This window comes from Prionailurus viverrinus, chromosome A3 (genome assembly GCF_022837055.1).
Source record: "Prionailurus viverrinus isolate Anna chromosome A3, UM_Priviv_1.0, whole genome shotgun sequence".
NCBI lineage: Eukaryota > Metazoa > Chordata > Mammalia > Carnivora > Felidae > Prionailurus > Prionailurus viverrinus.
Genome location: NC_062563.1, coordinates 72,917,721 through 72,938,088, shown reverse-complemented (window position 1 = coordinate 72,938,088; position 20,368 = coordinate 72,917,721). Strand labels below are relative to the sequence as shown.

The 20,368-nt window shown below is 39.4% G+C and overlaps 2 protein-coding genes across 9 annotated transcripts in view; one reads left to right on the top strand and one right to left on the bottom strand.

The window, feature by feature from the left end:
• ERLEC1 (endoplasmic reticulum lectin 1) overlaps nucleotides 1-8,250 on the bottom strand; it is a 31,995-nt gene extending 23,745 nt beyond the window's left edge. The window contains exons 1-2 of one of the 2 annotated variants that reach the window (XM_047851452.1): nucleotides 7,908-8,250; nucleotides 1,528-1,632 (exon numbers count right to left, since the gene is read on the bottom strand). In XM_047851452.1, coding sequence (XP_047707408.1) covers nucleotides 1,528-1,632; nucleotides 7,908-8,069 — 267 coding nt within the window. In that variant the 5' untranslated portion in view covers nucleotides 8,070-8,250. The remainder of the gene's footprint in view (nucleotides 1-1,527; nucleotides 1,633-7,907) is intronic. The other variant, XM_047851451.1, reaches the window with a different exon arrangement.
• Nucleotides 7,611-20,368, top strand: part of ASB3 (ankyrin repeat and SOCS box containing 3) — a 120,791-nt gene continuing 108,033 nt past the window's right edge. For 2 of the 7 annotated variants that reach the window (XM_047851449.1, XM_047851448.1), the window contains exons 1-2: nucleotides 8,281-8,446; nucleotides 15,152-15,260. The gene's annotated coding sequence lies outside the window, so the exon portion shown is untranslated. Of the gene's footprint in view, nucleotides 7,632-8,280; nucleotides 8,447-15,151; nucleotides 15,261-20,368 lie in introns of those variants that run through there. The other 5 variants (XM_047851444.1, XM_047851450.1, XM_047851438.1 and 2 more) reach the window with 5 other exon arrangements.

Here is a 20,368-nt window from a genome sequence, read left to right as displayed (position 1 = left end):
AGGAAAAAAAGTCAAAACTTTTAATAAGAGCCTATGGTTTGCCACTTCTTTCAAAAGAAATGATGTATAAAATATGGAGCCATAGAATAATCTTCCATTCTTTCTTCTCTTAAAAAAAAGGTTTTTGAGTATCAGTTTCCTGAACAATTCTTATAAACCTATTTCAGAAGTTTTAAATACTTGCATCCGAACAGATTCTACCTATGAATGCCTCAGAGTAGTTGAATCTTGGAGAATCTTGCAAAATGTATGGGAAAGTTTTAAGGTACATCCCAGTTTCCTATATATTTTTACATCTCAGACTTGAATGCCATAGGCATATGTGTATGACTGCACACACGTGTATATTATGTCTTTAGAAGGTTTAAAACGAAAATGAAACAGAGAGCTGTCTTTCACAGATTTCAAATCTGAACAAAACCCAAGAAAGCACTCATTGAGTTTGTAATGTTTCCATTTTACAGACTGTGAAAATATTATGTAATTAGCTCAATAAATTTACTGAGTGGAAGTACTGAGTTTCAAATTTGTTCAAGGTTCCACAGCTAACCAGAGCCTATACCTCAGCCTCCTGGCTCCTAGGCTGGTGTCCTTTTCATTTTACCATGCTGACTCTCCTGTTTCATCTTGAAAGAAGTCATTGCCTTGAAGGATGGATAAGAGGTAGTTAGGGCATTTCAGGAGGAAGAAATGAGCATGAGCTAAGGTAGGGAAAAAGTATAGGTACCTATAGATTTATTAGAAATTCTTTATAAAAAATGTCACATATACATTTAAAAATTATGCTGTTTCAAAACCCTCATTTCTATAAAAGAAGCAAGCATGGAATTAGATTTTCATTCAAAATATTAATAACTGGTTGCTAATTTTTCCTAGTTGAACTGTAAAATCAAAGAATTCAAGAATAATAAAAGTGATTACTACTTTTATGGTAAACAGGATTACTGAGAAACCTGTCATTCAGTTTTTTTTATGTGCATATTTTGTATTTATTGCAGAATTATATATAGCATCTAAATATGGAGGCAATCCAAGTGCTCATCCAAATATGGATGAAAAAGATGTGGTATACACATACAATGGAATATTAGTGAGCCATAAAAATTAACGAGATCCTGCCATTTGCAACAACATGGTTAGACTTTGACGTTATTATGTTAAGTGAAATACATCAGAGAAAAACAATTACCATATTATTTTACTTATAAGTCAAATTTAAAAGCAAAACAAGCAAAAACAAACATACAAATTAAACCAAATAGAATCATAAATACACAGAACAAACTGGTGGTTGCCACATAGGAGGGGTGGTGGAATGGGTGAAAGAGACAAAGGGCATTAAGAGGTACACACTTCAGTTATAATATAAATGTCACAGATTAAAAAAAAAAACTATATAATAGGGAATATAATTAATAATATTGCAATAACACTGTATGGTGTCATTCAGTTTTAAAGTATGTGTTTGCAATGTTTTAAAGAATATCTTTGGTGACAGGGATTATCAATATATTTATAAAAAGTTACCTCATCCCCACTTGTCACAAGGGGCAGAATGCATTTATATTTTTCTTTATGTGTAGTTGTCATGATGACATAATTATCCTCTTTATACAAAACTCCAGTTGTAGGCTAGAAAAAGAACAAAAAATACATATTATTTTCTCTGGTTAAATTGTAGTACATTGAATAATTTACAGTCTTAGTTTTTTTAACTTATTTATTTTGAGAGAGAGAGAGAGAGAGAGAGAGAGAGAGCGCGAAGGAAAGAGAGTACGCACAGGGGAAGGGCAGAGACAGAGGGAGAGAGAAAATCCCAAGAAAATCCCTGTGCTGGCAGTGCAAAAGCCTGAAGTGGGGCTCGATTCGACGAACTGCTAGATCATGACCTGAGCTCAAATCAAGAGCTGGATGCTTAGGGGCGCCTGGGTGGCGCAGTCGGTTAAGCGTCCGACTTCAGCCAGGTCACGATCTGCGGTCTGTGAGTTCGAGCCCCGTATCAGGCTCTGGGCTGATGGCTCAGAGCCTGGAGCCTGTTTCCGATTCTGTGTCTCCCTCTCTCTCTGCCCCTCCCCCGTTCATGCTCTGTCTCTCTCTGTCCCAAAAATAAATAAACGTTGAAAAAAAAAATTTGAAAAAAAAAAAAGAAGAGCTGGATGCTTAACTGAGTGAGCCACCCAGATGTCCCAATAATTTACAGTCTTAGCTCAAAGTAATTCATCATGTCAACAGAAAAATTTTTAAATGTATTTCCAAAGGCAGGGAAAATATTCTATATATTAAATAATAATAAGGACAAAAGGAGGATGACATACTTTATCCAAGTGTTATAACAAAAAAATGAACACAACTGAAATTTGGAGTATAAACGAAAAACTGGTAATGCAACAGACTGAGGTTAAAATACGGATTAAAAAGCATTAAGAAGCAATGAATATACATAGATACACCATCGCTAAATACTTATTACTTCTATTAACAATTACCATCTATACGTGAAAATCTACAGCACTTTACAAATGTACTCTCAATTTCGTCAGATGGGACACTTGAAGATAACATAGCGCATTCTTTTTCATATTTGGATAGCAACAGCCTGATGCAGGGCTTGAACCCACGAACTGTGAGATCATGACCAGAACACATACATTTAACCGACTAAGCCACCCAGGAGCTCCAGGATAAAATACTTTTAAAAGAAAAATCACTAAGAATCCTCTCTGCTTAACTTTTTTTTTAGTATACATTTTGGGTCAGCAAACACTTTCTGTAAAGGGCCAGGTAGCAAATATTTGGGGCTTTCTTTTTTTTTTTTTTTAAGTTCATTTATTTATCTTGAGAGAAAGAGATAGAGAGAGTGAGAGCAGGGGAGGGGCAAAGAGAGGATCCCAAGCACGCTCTGTGTACTCGGTGCAGAGCCTAACACAGGGTGCAAACTCAGGAACTCCTGAGATCATGACCTAAGCCGAAACCAAGAGTCAGATGGTTAACTAACTGAGACACCCAGGTGCCCCTTAACATATTTGAATCAGCTTTTGTTAGCCTTTTTTTAGATTACTATATAGGCTCCTGTATTGTGACGAAAGATCCTTGTTTAAAAGACCATTGTAACTGAAGAGGAGAAACAGAGTTGAAAGTGAGAGCTGCAAAGCCAAATTTATGATAAAGTGATTCTTAGAAACATTTATTTAGTTGCACCAACAAATTGTTATAACATTTATAATGCCTTTTGATGTTTTTCAGATATATGCAGAATGTATGACAGTGTCTTGTTCAAAGCAGGATTCACATTTGCTTACCAATGGCTGGCCTGAAGTCTTGCCAAATCATCCCTTTACTGTAGTGAAGACAACCAGTATAATAGGGAAAGATAGGATAAAATAGGCAGAGAGGGAAAGGATAGGACCTGAGGTTGGGTGGGGTGGGAAACTTGTATTTTGGAACAATGCTGGGAGTGTCTGACCACAGCAAACGCCCTCAGGCATAAGGTTCCTCTTAAGAATGCAACAGACACCACCTACTCCCCCTCAGGTGTCCCTAAGGAATTTGACAAAAGACCTAAGTAGAAATAAGTATGAGACCATAAATGCGTAACCCATAATGATATGGCCATAGACCACCCCTCATACAGTGGAAACAAGCCAATCAGGAATGGACAACCCAGAACCTAGAGCTATCAAGCCAATGAGGGTAGGACCTGAGAAGGAAGGAGGGGGACTTGTATGGGGGTGATGACCAGAACCTTACAAAACAATGTGAAACCACTATTGTTGGGTATTCACCTTTGAATACCCCCTCTCTGTAGAGACAGCTTTCCTACTATTCTTACTTTCTTTTTTTTTTTATTAAAAAAAAATTTTTTTTTCAACGTTTTTTTGTTTATTTTTGGGACAGAGAGAGACAGAGCATGAACGGGGGAGGGGCAGAGAGAGAGGGAGACACAGAATCGGAAACAGGCTCCAGGCTCTGAGCCATCAGCCCAGACAGAGCCTGACTCGGGGCTCGAACTCCCGGACCACGAGATCGTGACCTGGCTGAAGTCGGACGCTTAACCGACTGCGCCACCCAGGCACCCCATACTATTCTTACTTTCTAATCTGGAGTCTATACTAAACTTTCCCCTACTGCTCATTCTGTGTCCACCTTTTCATTCTTTGAAGTGGTGAGACAACGAATCCCAGGTATTGAGGTAAAAAAAAATCCTGCAGCACCAGTAGCATATGACTTAACTGTATTTACCTCTATTTGTGAAGTACCTGCAACTCTGATGTTCAAAGTTAAATTGGGCAGCAATATTGACTTGTTTACTAAACTGTTCACCAAAATACTAACAATGGAAAAAGCAACTAACTGCTTGTTTGGAATTACAGCAAAGGAAGGAAGACAATCCTTTTTTTTTTTTTGTAATGAAAACCACTCTTGGGGCTTTATGTTTATATGATAAAGAAATTCATTCCTCTTGAAAGAGGATTTCAGCTACCTCCATTTTGACCTCAAACTTTTTAGTTGGGTTTTCCTTTCCAGCTTGTCTCTTGGCAAAGCATCCCCAGGAACCAAAACTACTCTCAAACAGTAAGGACTGCCCTGGGCCAGCAAGACCTCACCCATGATGGACTCCAAGATATTGATCGATTTGACTTCCAAAGCCTACTTGCACATATCCACCACCTTTGCCCCATATTTCCCATATATAAACCTGACAGTATTTTTGGCACTTTGGAGACAGTCTTTGAGAAGCTAGTCTGCTGTTTTCAGCTGTTGGCATCACTGAAATGAATTCCTGTCTTGTTTCACCACCACTCATTTCTCTGCCTTTGGATTTTGTTAGGGGTGAGTGGCTGAACCTGGTCTGTTTGGAACCCCCGGGGTCAGGTGCTTTTGCAACCCTGCGCCCCAGCTATGTTCTATTCTATTGTTTTTAAGGTCTAAGTAAGAGGTAACAAGAAATAAAAGCCATCACTTGTTAGAAGATGAAAAGACTTCTCTTTCACTAAGTTTTGGAAGAGCAGGTTTCCTCTTGAATAAAACAGACCAAGTAGCAATTCTTCTATCTGAAAATTGCTGAAATAGTCACTTATTGGGATCACCAAGTAAAAATTTTTAACAAACTTTACCCTACATTTTCAAAAAAAATTACAGGGAAGTTAACCTTTTCTGATTTTCTAACTTAAAAAACTTTTTTGATCTAACAAAAATGTTTCTTTTTGATTTAGTAAAAGAGTTAAGAAAACAAAATACTTCTGAATATATCTAGATAGGGAAAAAAGTTGTTGCATATAACTTAATACCCTAAAGTATTTTCAGTGTAAGAGCCCCTATTAGTAATCTGATAAAAATCAGATTTTAATATAATGAAACTAAACCAAGGGGGTATGGTACTTTAAGGTTAAGGAACTTTAAAAATATGTTGGCAGGGGAGAAATGCTGAATGTTTAACAAGGGTCTGGAGGAATTAAGATAGAGGATAAAAGACAAAAGTATCTTGATAGAGGCTGTAAAATAAACTCAGTGGCACAACTTGCCAACATATATAACATGCTTAAATAGAGTTGGTCACCATTCTTCCCAAGCATAGTGTCTGGGGGAAGTTTGAGTGGGAATACATTTCTATGTTAACAACAGAAGAGAAAATTAGACTTGTTTTGTGGTTTTACTTTGGTGAAATCTATGAACTCTGTGAAGTAATAAATTGTTGAGCACTTTAATAGACACAACGATGGTAGGTATTTCAGAAGAAAAATATACACACACACAAAACTGAACGCTAAAAACCAGTAAACAAAGAATATCATAGCCATTAATTAATGAACATAAATGTTAAAAATATGTATTCCTTGTTGGTGCTTAATAATTATTCTAAGCAAATATGAAAGCGAGATTGTAAAGATTATGTATTGTTTTGATATATCTGAATGGGGAGATGATTTAAAGTACAGAACAATTTTAAAGCTAAAAAAAAAATTCACATCTTCTAATCCAGTCTCTTCCAACTTCCGATTGTAGAGAGATAAAGGCCCTTATCCTCCTTCATACAGCTGCTTGTTTACGTATGTCCAATCAACTGGCTCATAAAAGAAAATGACAGTGCCAGGTGAGGAGGGCTGTAGTGCCAGTTACATAAAGTAGGAAGGGAAGCCTTAAGATTATAAAAATACTAAAACAAAACCCAAAGGCCAATGATAATGACTCCTGGGGTTTATTTTTGCATGAAAGCCACAGACCTTTTGCCAACTCACAGAAAAATGTCCCTAGATTTTTCTCAAAATAACTTAAAAAAAAATTCTTCAGATATACCCATCTTAAATTATGTTGCACTGTCAAAAAGAATTAAAAATTCAATTTCAAAATAAAATTGATAGATATGTGAAAGGTTGGTACAGGATAAATTTAATACAGATCTTCCATAACCTCTTTCAGCCAGCACACACCACTGCCAGAAGAAAAATGAAACAATTTTGTAGTAACCTTGAAAAAGGCTGATTTTAGTCATCCACCTAACACATCAGTAAGTTTTGAAGGCTGCATATCAGTGTGCGTTTTTTAATTAAAAAAAAAAAACCAACAGGTGCAAGAGTAAAATATTTTAATGACCACATTGTTTAATACTTGTCATGTTCATTTTGTGTGCTCTTTTAAAACAGTAACAGAGGTTGGACTAAATAAATTATGCTCACCTCAAGACTGCTAAAGTTATGTCTCACTTATAATACACTTTTATATAAGTATTTTAAAGTAACAATATTTAATGGAATTAACACAAATATAAACCTGGCTTCCCAGAGAAATATTTACTTAGATAAGTTTCAGAATCACTGAACTACCAGAACAGGAGAACTGAAAACAGAGGGATGGAGAAATAAAGTGTGAAATACTCGCAAAAACTAACATCTGCAAGTAGAAATCCGTTGTGGTAACCATGACATTTGTTATCCTGGTAAATCTTGCTTGCGACCACTTATTCTTGTTTCAGTGAAGTAGTAATAGAACAATATGGTAATAGAACAAAATAGTCATCCCACATGGAATGACTGCAGCTAACTGGAGTAAGAATTAAAAAAAAAAGCTTTTGTATTTTCCAAGACTTCGATTTGAAATAAATAATTACTACACGGTAAGTATCTTAAGTGTAGTATCTTAAGTGTGCTAAAATTTATTGGCCTACAGTGGTAGGAAGACTTTTCAGCAGAGCACTCCCCAAAGACAGAAGGACTGTAAATTTTCGTTAACTGTTAAGTTATAAATACGTTCATCACTCTAGGAAAACTGACCATAAAATCTCATGTTCTGGGGTCTTACGTATTACGACTGCAATACATTAACACGGTAAAGGATATTCTGAATAGAGCATCGTTAACATCCCACAGGTCAAATAGCTCTCTCAGAAACAACTTTGAAGGAGACAGAGCTGTGCGTATACACATATGCACGTGTGTGTATACAAGATAGATATACCGAGTGTGAAAGGGAACTCATATCTGCAGTGTAACCGGTTGTGTCGATCCGGTTGTGTGCAATACTAAAGGAGAGAAGGCGGCTGGTGGAGGAAGAACTGCAGCTGACTTTCTAAAGAGAAGATTCAACGTAAGCGCCTGAATTTCCAAAAAAGCTGCTTCCGTGGGGTGGGACTGTTGGTAAGCACGGTCTAATGAGACAAATTTAAAAGGGGGAGAGCAGGTAATCTCTGAATCGCCAATGCTTAGCATGGAGGACACAACTACATAGTGTGTTCGCTAAACACTTGCTGTATGAATGAATGGATGAGAGGTAAATGAACCTTTGGATTAGGGAAGGGGGCAGGCGCCTGCAGAGGTGGTTCTGGGGGAGCAACGCGCAGGTAAGGAGAGAAGGAACCAAACTCTAGTGCTAGGAGGGAGAGAGATAGCTACAGGATTCGCAAGGGCACTGACCAGAGAGAACTCGGTGCCGGGCCAGTTGACTCGGAAAGGGATGTCATCGCTGAGCTGGGGGAGCGCTCGGCCGCCGCCGGACGCCTCTAAGAGGCCGCAGAGGACCAATAACACCGGCCCGCCTTGGACCAGACTACGCGCGCCGCCGCCTCCTTCCTCCATCCTCCGCTGCCGATTTCTCCAGCCGCCGCCACAGCCTCCTCTGCCCACAGAGGAGAGGAGGGGGAGGAGGAGGAGGCGGCGGCAGGACTACTAAGCACCCAGGCAGCCGGGGGCCCAACCGCCGCCACGTCTCCTTCCGGAGAGCAGGGCAACGCCACCTCCGCCCCCTTGGGCCTTCCGCCACCGTTTCCGGGGCAGGCGGCAATCAACATCCGGGGCCGCCAAGCCGTCCGCCTACGGAAGCCCGGACGCCGGTTGGCGTTCTCGCGGTTGCGGGGAGAGGAGAAATCCAACATCGTGGGTTCTGGGGAGCGGACTTCAGAAGACCGCACCTCGGACCAGGCCTTTCCGCGCAGAAGTGGCGGCACCGAGAGCCGGTGAGTCCGGGAGGCTGCAACCGCCCCCTTCTGCCACCGGCCCGGTTTCTAGGGGTGGGCGGCGGCTTGGCCCGCCCTGGAGCGGAAAGTAGAGAGTGAGAGTGGCGGGTGTAGATTTTGGATGCCAAGATTCGAGGTGGAGATGAGAAGTGAGAAGTGGCGGTGTTCCTGGCTGATCTATCCTCCAGCTGCTTTCCTTTCTCCTTTTCTCCGCACGTAGCGTCTCTGCGTTTCATCTTTCCCGCTTGAAGCTTTTCTCCGCCTCTTCTACTCTGGGCTGTAGTCATCTCAGTGCCTTGCAGCTGCTGACCAACGCAGGGCGGTTTGCTCACTGTCTCTGCAGTCCTAGGTTAGGGGATACTGGAGCTGAGGAATCCTGTCTTCCCTCAGTAAAAGAATGCTGTGATTCTCCGAAGTTGGTATGGACGCAGACTCCTCGTGAAGAGAGCAGCTAGACATCACAGCCCCTGCATTTTCACCCGTGGGGCTTCTCCTTCATTCCAGGGTTGACATATAGGGTTGTTGTGTCATCATGGAAACTGATAAATTTCCTTTTTTTTTTTTTTTGTTATATCTTATTTACTTTTTAATGTTTATTTTTGGGAGAGGGAAAGAGAGAGCGCGAGTTGGAGAGGGGCAGAGTGAGGGAGACACAGAATCTGAAAAGGCTTCAGGCTCTGAGCTGTCAGCACAGAGCCCCATGTTGGGGTTGAACTCAGGAACTGCTAGATCTTGACCTGAGCCGAGGTTCGCCGCTTAATGGACTGAGCCACCCAGGCGCTGCGCTGATGAGTTTACTTATGTGAAGTTCAGGGCCAAGAGAATGTGAGGTTATGAACTCTTGACTGCATTCAGAGTAAGATAAAAAATTTTAAGTTCCCCTCCCCATGCCATGGTTTTCATTTCCAGTATACTAGGTTATACAGTGGTAGCTATGGAGCACCAAGAATTGTCTTTCTGGAGGTGGGTACAGCTAGAACTCCTCAAATTTGAACCAAATTAAAAAAAAGCAGGAACGGCAATTTTTCATCTGAAAAATTTCCTTTTTCATTTAAAACATAGGGAATGCACAGTATCAAAATTACTTCTGTCTAGAATTGAGGTCTTGTTTATTACTTTATTTATTACTTATTAGTGTTTAATATGTGCCAGACCAGTGGGTTTGGTAAAATAATAGCAAATAAGTGGGTCTCTGTCTTCTGTCCCCCATAGTCTAGCATGGGAGATTACACAAATAATTGCGACCTATTGTGGTAATAAAATAGTACTTAACATTTACTTAGCATTTATTCTGTGGTAGGCACTAGTCTAAGTACTTTATATATATTATGAAGCAGGTAGTGTATATTATACAGTAGAGAGATGTGAAAGTGGAGATATGAAGAAGGAAGTGAGGGAGGAACTCTGGGGTTGGACAGGAAAGACTTTCCAGGAGAGGTGACTGTAGAACTGGGGCTTTTAAGGACTTATAGAAGTTCAGCAGGCAGATGGGGAAGTGCATTTCAAGCATAATTCTTTCTGATGATCCATTTGGACCTTTTGATGTAGTCAGAGGGCAGGATAAGATGGAATTAGGAGCAGGAGATTGATACTACAGAGGAACAGAGGCAATCAGTTTGTATTGATAAGGGAACATAAGGCAGGCTGAGGGCAAAGTACAAGCTAGCACACCCCCTGCCCCCAGCTGGGATATGTATGATATACCTTGGAACTCCCACTACCCAAAAACAGGAAAGCAGGAAGGGCAAAAAGCAAATGGTTTAACTGATAAGAGTCCCTACCAGTTGACGAGAAAAAGGCAATCCCATCCGTGGCTAAAGAAAACTCCCTACTGTCTTGATTTTAATGCTTTGCTGGAGACAAAAACAACCTTAGCTTGACAATAGCTAGGCCTCCAGGAATCTGTGAGTCTTTAGCATATGAAAGTCTTTTTGGAAACTTCCCTTCGGACTATACCTCCCCTAAGTTCAAGGTATATAACCCGTCATTCTTTACAGCCCAGTGCAGCTCTTTCTGCCCATGGGTCCTGTACTTTAATAAAATCACCTTTTGCACCAAAGACATCTTTAAGAATTCTTTCTTGGCTGTCAGCTCTGATCCCCCGTCACCCCAAAACCTTATCAACATGTTCTGCAGAAGTGTTTGAGTTTTATCCAACAGGTCAGAATTATTGTAGAGTTTTTGCATTGGAATCATCCGATGTGATTTCTGTTTCTCAAGTATACAAACAAAGACTAATTCCAAATGGATTAAAGATTTCAATGAATCACACACAAAAAAGAGAAAACAATATAAGAAAATTTAGGAGAATAATTAGATAATCCTTGTGAATAAAATAGGACATCTTTCTGTCATGAAAGAAAAAGACGAGCAGGGGCACCTGGGTTGAGTGTCTGACTTCAGCTCAGGTCATGATCTCATGGTCCCGCATCAGGCTCTGTGCTGACTGCTTCGAATTTTGTGTCTCCCTCTCTCTCTGCCCCTCCCTTGCTCATGCTCTGTTTCTCTCTCTCTCAAAAAATAAACGTTAAAAATGAAACAAAACAGGGGCATCAGCTGGCTATGTTGGTAGAGCATGTGACTCTTGATCTCAGCGTTGTGAGTTTGAGCCCCACTTTGTCTGTAGAGACTACTTAAAGTCTTTAAAAAAAAAAAAGAAAAAGACATTTAACTAATAAAAATTAAAAATACTTATAAGGCTCTGGTTTAGTCTCTGTGGCTATAATAATGGAATTTGGCTCAATAGAGCTTATGTTCAAGTAAGGGGGGGCGGGTGTCTAAATAAATAACACATAAGTAAGAAACTCTTTGGTGATGGGGTTTTGGGGTGATGGTGGGGGGTTTGGAGCCTATGGCCAAGAAAGAATTCTTGAAGATGTCTTTGATGCAAAAAAAGGTGATTTTATTAAAGCATGGGGACAGGACCTGTGGGCAAGAAAGAGCTGCACTGGGGTTGTGACAGGTAACTGATTTTTTAAAAAAAAGTTTTTTTTTAAACTTACTTATTTTTGAGAGAGAGAGAGAATGTGAGTGGGGGAGAGGCAGAGAGAGAGGGAGACACAGAATCCAAGCAGGCTCCAAGCTTCAGCACAGAGCCTGCCGCGGGACTGGAACATACATACTGCGAGTTCCTGACCTGAGCTAAAGTCAGACACCCAACCAATTGAACCACCCAGGCGCCCTGGGTAACTGATTATATATCCTAAGGTTAGGAGGGGGTATGGGATAGAGTAAGTTTCTAAAGTATTTTGGAAGCAAGGTTTCCAGGATCTTGAGGGGCTAGCTCCTGTTAGGAAAATGAATTTATTACGGTGTAGTAAAACCTCAGTCATGAGGCCCTTCAGATGTATATCAGCCGGCCCGTAAGCTTGGAGTATGATTGCCAGCGTGTATTGTGGGGGAGTTGAGATCAAGGAAGTTTCCAAAGAAGTTTTTATATGTTAAAGTAGACTTAGAGGATCCTGGGGGGTCAGGGTAATGTTAAGCCAAGGTTCCCATTTACTCTGTTTCAAAGACTTGTCAATGTGCTGTAGGCAGTAAGGGAATTTAAATTTTAGTTCGCCTTAGTTTCCCACATTACCATGGCAAGCACTTAAACCCCTTTCCTTTGTTCTTGAGTAGCCAGGAATGTCTGAGGAATATCACACATATTCCACCTGGGGGCAGGGGTGCTCTTAGCCTGTACTGTGCCCTCAGCTTGCTTTGTGCTCCCTCATCACCTGGTTTGTGTCCACTAAATGTTACTAACAATTCCTCCCACTCATGTGGCAACTAAAAATGTCTGCAGATACTGCCACATGTCCCTTGGCAGGAAAAATGGCCCATGATTGAGAACTGCTGGTTTAGACTCTTAAATGAAACTGTGAATATTCATGATGAATTTTTAGGCAATAGCTCACTGATTGCAAAGATGTTTAGGGGCAAGCAGGAGACCTTCCTAGCACTTCAGAATTTTGTCAGAGTAGTGAATACCTGCTCTGCTTGTAATTCAGATGGTAGTTTGCATTGTGTCTTTGGTATTTCATAAGTCACTTAATCTTACCTTGCACTAATGTCATTATTATACACATAGGTTATCATCATAGAGGATTTCAATATAAATATGTAGAAGATTATTCTGAATCTGTTAATCCTATCATAGCCTAGAAATTGCTATTCTGAAAAAAATAGTCAACATTTTCATTTAATAGTCTTTTGACTTTTTCTCGTATAAATATGGTATAGAATATGTAATTTTAAATTTCAGTTATTTTAACTTTTGATTTATGGATTACAGAAAAATCCTCCTTTATTTGGCAAAGCTACCCTTTTCTGTGTACAATGCAGTAATTTTCAGCTAGTTGCAGAACTGCAGATCTGGGGAGGGGACAAGAAAGTTGTGCAATTATTCATCTAACATATATGATTTTGGGGCACTGTCCCAAGTACTAAGGGTGCTATAAAATGATGTGGATACAGATCAAGTCCATCAGAATGTTACCACCTAGAAAGGAGATAGGACTTGTATGTAACTAATTATATTAAAAGTGGGGAGTGTTAGAGAAGTACTATACAGATAAAGTATTGTGGACATTCAAAGGAGGGAGTGATTACCTCTAGCAAGGGATGAGAGGAAGGAAGGGTAGAAACTAATAAAGTAGTCCTGGCATTTGTATTGGACCTTCACAGATGGTAGGATTTGGATTTATAGAGCTTGGGAAAGGCCTATTCTAAGTGGATGAAAGAACATGAGCCCAAGACCTATTGAGATCAAAAGTAATTTGGTTTGAATACAGGAAAGAAGCTTGGGAATGACATAAGGAGTTTAATATGTGTCAAGGGTGACATTTTACCCTGGTGGGAAAAGGATTTAAAAAAAAAATTATTTAATTTGAGAGAGAAAGTGTGTGTGCTCAAGCAGGGAAGGGGCTGAGAGAGAGAGAGAGAGAGAGAGAGAGAAGGAGAGAGAGAATCCCAAGCAGGCTCTGCGCTGTCAGCACAGAGCCTGATTTAGGACTTGAGCTCACAAACCATGAGATCCTGACTTGAGCCAAGATTAAGAGTTGGATGCTTAACCAACTGAGCAACCCAGGTGCCCCAAAAGGATGTTTTAACTAATAAATACTGCGAGTATAATTTGCTATCCACATATAAGAAAACCAACTAGATCCCTTCTTCACAAAATACACAAAAAGTAAATTGTAAAGGGGTTTAAGATATGTATCTATATGAAGAAATTAGGAGAATATTTATGTAACTGGAGTAGAGATGACATTTTTTTAGTAAGATAGGAAATCTAGATACTATAGAAGGAAAGATAGACCTGCTATAATAAATGTCTTAAAATTAGTAATTTCTGTTAAAATATGCAAACCTTTGGCTTAGTGATTTTATTTTTTGAATTTTCTCCTTTAAAACAAAAGTCCTAGGGTGCCTGGGTAGCTCAGTTGGTTAAGTGTCCGACTCTTGATACTGGCTGAGGTCATAATCTTGAGGTTCATGATATTGAGCCCCACCTTGGGCTCTGCTCTGACAGCATGAAGCCTGCTTGGGATTCTCTATCTCCACTCTTCCCCCACTCCTTCCCTGTGTTCTTTGTCTGTCTCAAAAGTAAACTTAAAATATTTTTAAAAACAAGAGCCTTGATACATAAGGATGTATGTACAAAGGTATTCATTGTGGTATTATCTATAATGGCAAAAAAACCTCTGGATATCTGAATTCCCACCATTAAGGCTATGGCTGAATAAATGATTATATACAAACTTTATGCAACTGAAGAGTGAGGGGCGCCTGGGGGGCTCAGTTGGTTAAGTGTCTGTCTTCGGCTGAGATCGTGATCTCATGGTTCATAGGTTTGAGCCCCATGTCAGGCTCTGTGCTGTCAGCTCAGAGCCTGGAGCCAGCTTCAGATTCTGTGTCTTCTTCTCTCTCTGCCCTTTTCCTGCTCACATTCTATCTCTCCCTCAAAAATAAATGTTAAAAGATTTTTATAAAAAAATAGCGAGGTGTTAGGAGCAGAGGCTCTATTACCTAACCATATGTCTGACCTTGGGAATGTTACTTAACCTCTTCAGAACTCTGTTTTCTTATCCTTCTGGTGGAGAAAATAAGTAGTAAGATGTAAGAACTAATGATGATTCAGTTTTATTATATATTCTGTTCATGTAACAGATGTTGTGTCCAGGCTCTATTTTATTTTTTTTATTTTTTTATTTTTTAAATTTTTTTGGTTTAATGTTTATTTATTTTTGAGACAGAGAGAGAGCATGAATGGGGGAGGGTCAGAGAGAGAGGCAGATACAGAATCGAAGCAGGCTCCAGGCTCTGAGCTGTCAGCACAGAGCCCGATGCGGGGCTCGAACTCACGGATCATGAGATCATGACCTGAAGTCGGACGCCCAACCGACGGAGCCACCCAGGTGCCCCCAGGCTCTATTTTAATAAGCACTTTATATTAACTTATTTGACTTATTCCTCATATTAACCCAAAAAGTAGGTTTTATTATTTTCCCCATATTACTGATGAGGAAACTGTGATACAAGTTAATACTATATTCTAATATAATTTACACATACAAAATTATATATATATGCCAAGCTGTAAACAATGCTATAATAAAACTATAAATTTTTTTTAGTTGAAAATTTTATGAATCACAAATGAGAAACAGACAGTTGGGCTTTGAGTTAAAAGTTACCCCAGATCTCTTGTTTCTCATTTAGACATAAAAAAGGGCAAAACCAGTAAAAACAACGACATTTGCTCAGCTGAACAGCTGGTGTGCCGTCTGAGGTTGTGTAGCACTAATTACTCCAGAGGCTGCCGAAGAAGGTAATTGCCCTTTTCTCTTCATTTTCTTTTTTTTTTAAAAAAAATTTTTTTTTTTTTCAATGTTTATTTATTTTTGGGACAGAGAGAGACAGAGCATGAACGGGGGAGGGGCAGAGAGAGAGGGAGACACAGAATCGGAAACAGGCTCCAGGCTCTGAGCCATCAGCCCAGAGCCTGATGTGGGGCTCGAACTCACGGACCGCGAGATCGTGACCTGGCTGAAGTCGGACGCTTAACCGACTGCGCCACCCAGGCGCCCCTTCTCTTCATTTTCAATACTGATTTTTTCTCCTTCAATTCCTTCTTTGAATATAATTTATTCTGCAGTAATAAGAAAGAAGACATAGGAGAACTGGGATGCACATTTTGGGAAAGATAAAGGAAAAGAAAAGCTTTTGGTTTTTAGACATTTTTTGGTTAAAATATAACACACAGGTGACAGAATACCAGCAAATACACAGGTGCAGTTGTGAATATTGTATTTGTTTCTTAGGCATAGGAGGAAAAAAGGAGAGTGGAAATTTGATTTCAAGCTAGCATGATTCTTTTTTTAATCCCATGCTTTATATTTTTAAGTTTTTACTAAGAATTTTCTGTAAGAATGAATTAAAAAAAATTTTTTTTAAGTTTATTTATTTTGATGGTGGGGGGGAAAGGGCAGTGATAGGGGGAGAGAGAGAATCCCAAGCTGGCTCTACAGTGCAGAACTGGATGCAGGGCTTGATCTCACACAGTGTGAGAGCTGAAATCAGGAGTCGAATGCTTAACCAACTGGGAGCCACCCAGATGTCCTGTACAAGAATGAATTTTTAAAACTCCAAGTATACAGCAACAGCTGTGTACAATAATACCTATGTTGTATTCTCGCCAAGCCTAAGAAATAACCAAATCCAAAATGTGGCACCTTGAATAAGACCAATGGCCTGGATGTTGAAAAAAGTCAATGACTAAGAATGAAGAGACTCCTATATAACCTAAGATGTATACTACTATCACATCTTAGAAAAAATAACAATGATTTCAATTTTTACTGTTTATTTACCTTTATTCCCTTTCCAGTCAAAGTTCATGACTTGCGTTTGATTGTTGTCTTAAAGTCTACCATAGCAGCCCCCCTTTGCCGTATATTTTAGGGCGCACTATTGTTTTTTGTTCTACTATGAAAGAAAGTAACTGCTGCCACTTAAACTTATGATGTGCTATCTAGTTTCAGGTGTACTCCAGTTGCTCAATATTTTTTTAATGTTTATTTATTTATTTTTGAGAGAGAGACAGAGAGAGAATGAGCGTCTGAGCAGGGGAGGGGCACAGAGAGGGGGACAGAGGACCTGAAGTCGGCTCCTCACTGATCAGAGAGCCTGATGTGGGGCTCGAACTCATGAAATGCGAGCCCAGGACCTGAGCCGAAGTCAGAGGCTCAACCGACAGAGCCACCCAGGCACCCCTCTAGTTGCTCATTTTTCATGGTTGCAGTGTCTTTATGAATTTCTTTTAGGATAGCACTTATAAATTTTAAACATTTATCTTCTGTTCCCAGAAATAGCGGTACTTCCTTCAGGTTAGTTGTTTATTTTCATCCTTTTCTCTTGTGCCTTTGCTTTTCCTTAAAAAAAAAAAAGAAAAGAAAGAAAAAAAAAAGAGTCTTGAGCTCTTTGTAAATGAGCATGGTATTAATTGCTGGGCCTCACTTTAGGGTCCATGGCTGAAATGCAGGAAAAGAGCTGCTTCTCCCCTGTCTGCCTCTAGCCTATGGCCAAATAAGGAAGGCTTTGTTGGGGAGTATGAGGATGCTCTAATGCTTTCAGGGTAGATTGCTCAATTAAGAAAAACAAATGTGGTTTTAGCTAGAAACCAACACAGTTGCTGATAGACTTTCTTTGTGTAAAGGAATGGGGTAAGAGGTTTGGCTTGGCCGTTCCATATACATATTTTAATCATCCTGATTTTAATCCTACAGCCCCCTCTTTTCTATTCCTGTTTTCATGTTTGGTAGTTCTCCAGGTTCTGCTGCCAGCAATGGCTTCTCCATGGGTGCAGCCTTCTTGTGCCTGTGTGCATGTTCTAGATTGAAGTTTTTTTCTGCACTGGCTTAATCCCCAGTATAATCCCATCTGCTTTTTCTCTTCTGGAATGAATGAATACATTTTAGTGGAATTTTGATAGAAGTGGAGGAAAATTAATGTCCTTAGTTTATCTCACACAGAGTAGATAATTCATAGATATTTGTTGAATAAATCGATTAATGCTGTTGAGAAAACTGGGCAAAGCATACTTTTGTTTAAGTTAAAAAAATTATGGCTGTAGGATATGGATAACTAAATGAATCCTTTTTCTTTTCTTTTTTTTTTATCCTTTAATTGATTCTATTTTAGGAGGAAATCTCATTGAAGTTAAAACACCAGTGGAGGTACAAAATGAGAAAGCTGCCATCTCTCACGATTTTTTAAAAAATTAAAGCCCTTAATTTCATTTTATTCCTTTTTAGTGTTTAGCATAGTGCCTGGCATGTTGTAAGTATTCAATAAATGATAGTTATTATTATTATGTTTGTTTAACTCAAACTCTTTTTGTCTCTCATTTTCATCATCCAAGAAAATGGGGATTAATATATGTAAAATACCTGGAACAGATTTTGGCATATATAGTATTTGCTACATAAGGTTAATTATTATTCTTTGATCCATGAACAACTGTTTATTTTTTTCTATGAGGCTTTCATTGATCTTAATTAGTTTTAATTAATAATTTGCCAGTCTGTATTCTGTTTGTATTAAAAAAATTTTTTTTAATGTTTATTTATTTTTGAGAGAGACAGAGAGCGTGAGCAGGGGAAGTGCAAAGAGTGAGAGGGAGACGCAGAATCTGAAGCAGGCTTCAGGCTCTGAGCTGTCAGCACAGAGCCTGACGCAGGGCTCGAACACGTGAACCATGAGATCATGACCTGAGCTGAAGTTGGATGCTTAACTGACAGAGCCACCCAGGCGCCCCTGTATTCTGCTTGTATTTTATGTCACAGTCTTTATGTTGAATTAAATTGATTTGCTTTTTTTTTTTTTTTAAGTTTATGTATTTTGAGGTGTGGGGAGGAGGGCAGAGAGAGAGGAAGAGACAGAGAATACCAAGCAGGCTCCCCACTGTCCCTACAGAGCCTGATGCAGAGCTGGAACTCAAAAACTGAGATCATGACCTGAGCTGAAATGGAGTCGGCCTTTTTACCGACTGAGCTACCTAGGCACCCCGTGGTTTGCTTGATTGTATGTCTCTCCACCAAATGTGGTTCTTTTTTTTTTTTTTTAATGTTTATTTCTTTATTTGAGAGAGAGACGGGGGGGAGGGGGTGTGGGGAGGGCAGAGAGAGAGATCACAAGCAGGGGAAGGGCAGAGAAAGAGGGAGATACAGAATTTGAAGCAGGCTCCAGGCTCCAAGCTGTCAGTGCAGGGCTTGAACCCATGAGATCAGGACCTGACTTGAGCCAAAGTTGGATGCTTAACTGACTGAGCCACCCAGGTGCCCCACATTTGGTTCTTGATAGCTGGTAACTATCTTTTTTATTTTGGTAGTCTTGTTGCATAGTCATGGCTTGCCACATAACATGAGTCCCTCATTTTTGCTGGGTCTTAATTGATGAGGAGGATAGTGTGACTGGAGCATGGGGTAGGGTGTATTATTGGGAAGTAGAATGTGACAAATATGCTGATAACAGATTATAAATAGTTGAATAACAGATAAAAGAATTTGAAGTTTAGTATGCAGTGGAAGGCATTTTTGATTATTGATCAGGTTACTTTCCTATTTTACAAAGATAATTGAGTGCAGAGTAGAGAATATATTGGAAAGAAGAAAAGAGATTAGAGGTTAAGTTAGAAGGTGGCTTCAGATATAAGGTGCCCCTACAATGAAATGTTATTCTCTTTTGGCCTTATTGATATCAGGTGCTTGCTTAGTAGTGTCTGGTGCATTAATCATAAAGGATGAAACTGAGATCTTTGAGTTAAATCAGGAAGGATTATTGGAGACTTGAGACTACACTGATTATGTGAGCACAGCAAGAGTAAAAGGAGATTGGAGGGGCATTAAGAAGAGTTGATAAGGAAGTAGAATATGATAGTTAAAAAAAATTCTGTTACACACACACAATGGAATATTACTCAGCCATAAAAAAGAATGAAATCCTGTCATTTGCAAGAATGTGGGAGCTAAAGAGTATTAAGCTAAGAAAATAAGTCAGAGAAAGACAAATATATGATTTCACTCATGTGGAATTTAAGAAATAAAACAGATGAACATAGTGGGGGAAAAAGAGAGGCAAACCAGGAAATAGACTCTTAACTCTACAGAACAAATTGAGAATTTTGGGAGGATTGGTGGCTGGGGGAATGGGTTAAATGGGTGTTTAAGGAGTTGCTTAATGAGGATTAAGGAATGTACTTGTGATGAGCACTGTGTGTTGTATGGAAGTGATGAATCACTAAATTGTACACCTGAAACTACTGTTACACTATATGTTAACTAATGGACTTAAATAAAAACTTGAAAAAAAAAATTCTGTGAAGGATAGGAAAGTTGAAAGAATAAAGAAAATTACAGGGTCAAGTGGTGGTTTTTCCAGTTACAGGATGTGTGTATGTACGTTGTTAAAGTTTTATAAAGACAAGAAGGTTCCGTGCAATTAAACCACCAAGAGATTAGTGCTAAACTACATAATATTTGAGAGACAGAAAGAGTGCCAATGGGAGAGGGGCAGAGGGAGCAGGAGACACGGTATCTGAAGCAGGCTTCAGGCTCTGAGCTGTCAGCAAAGAGCCCGACATGGGGCTTGAACTCATGAACTGTGAAATCATGACTTGAGCCGAAGTTGGATGCTCAACCGACTAAGCCACCCAGGTGCCCCAACTATATAATATTTTAGAAAGGGAAAATGAAATTTAAGAAGAATGAAAACACCCTGAAATTCACTAAAGCTTATTTTCATCATATAAACTTGACATACAGAATAATAATTTTAGTAGTTGTCTCTGGAGGAGTTAAAATTTAAAAATTACAAAATCATTCCACTAATTTTTGAGTTTTTAATATATGCTTAGGGTGAATTTATTTTAAGCCTTTA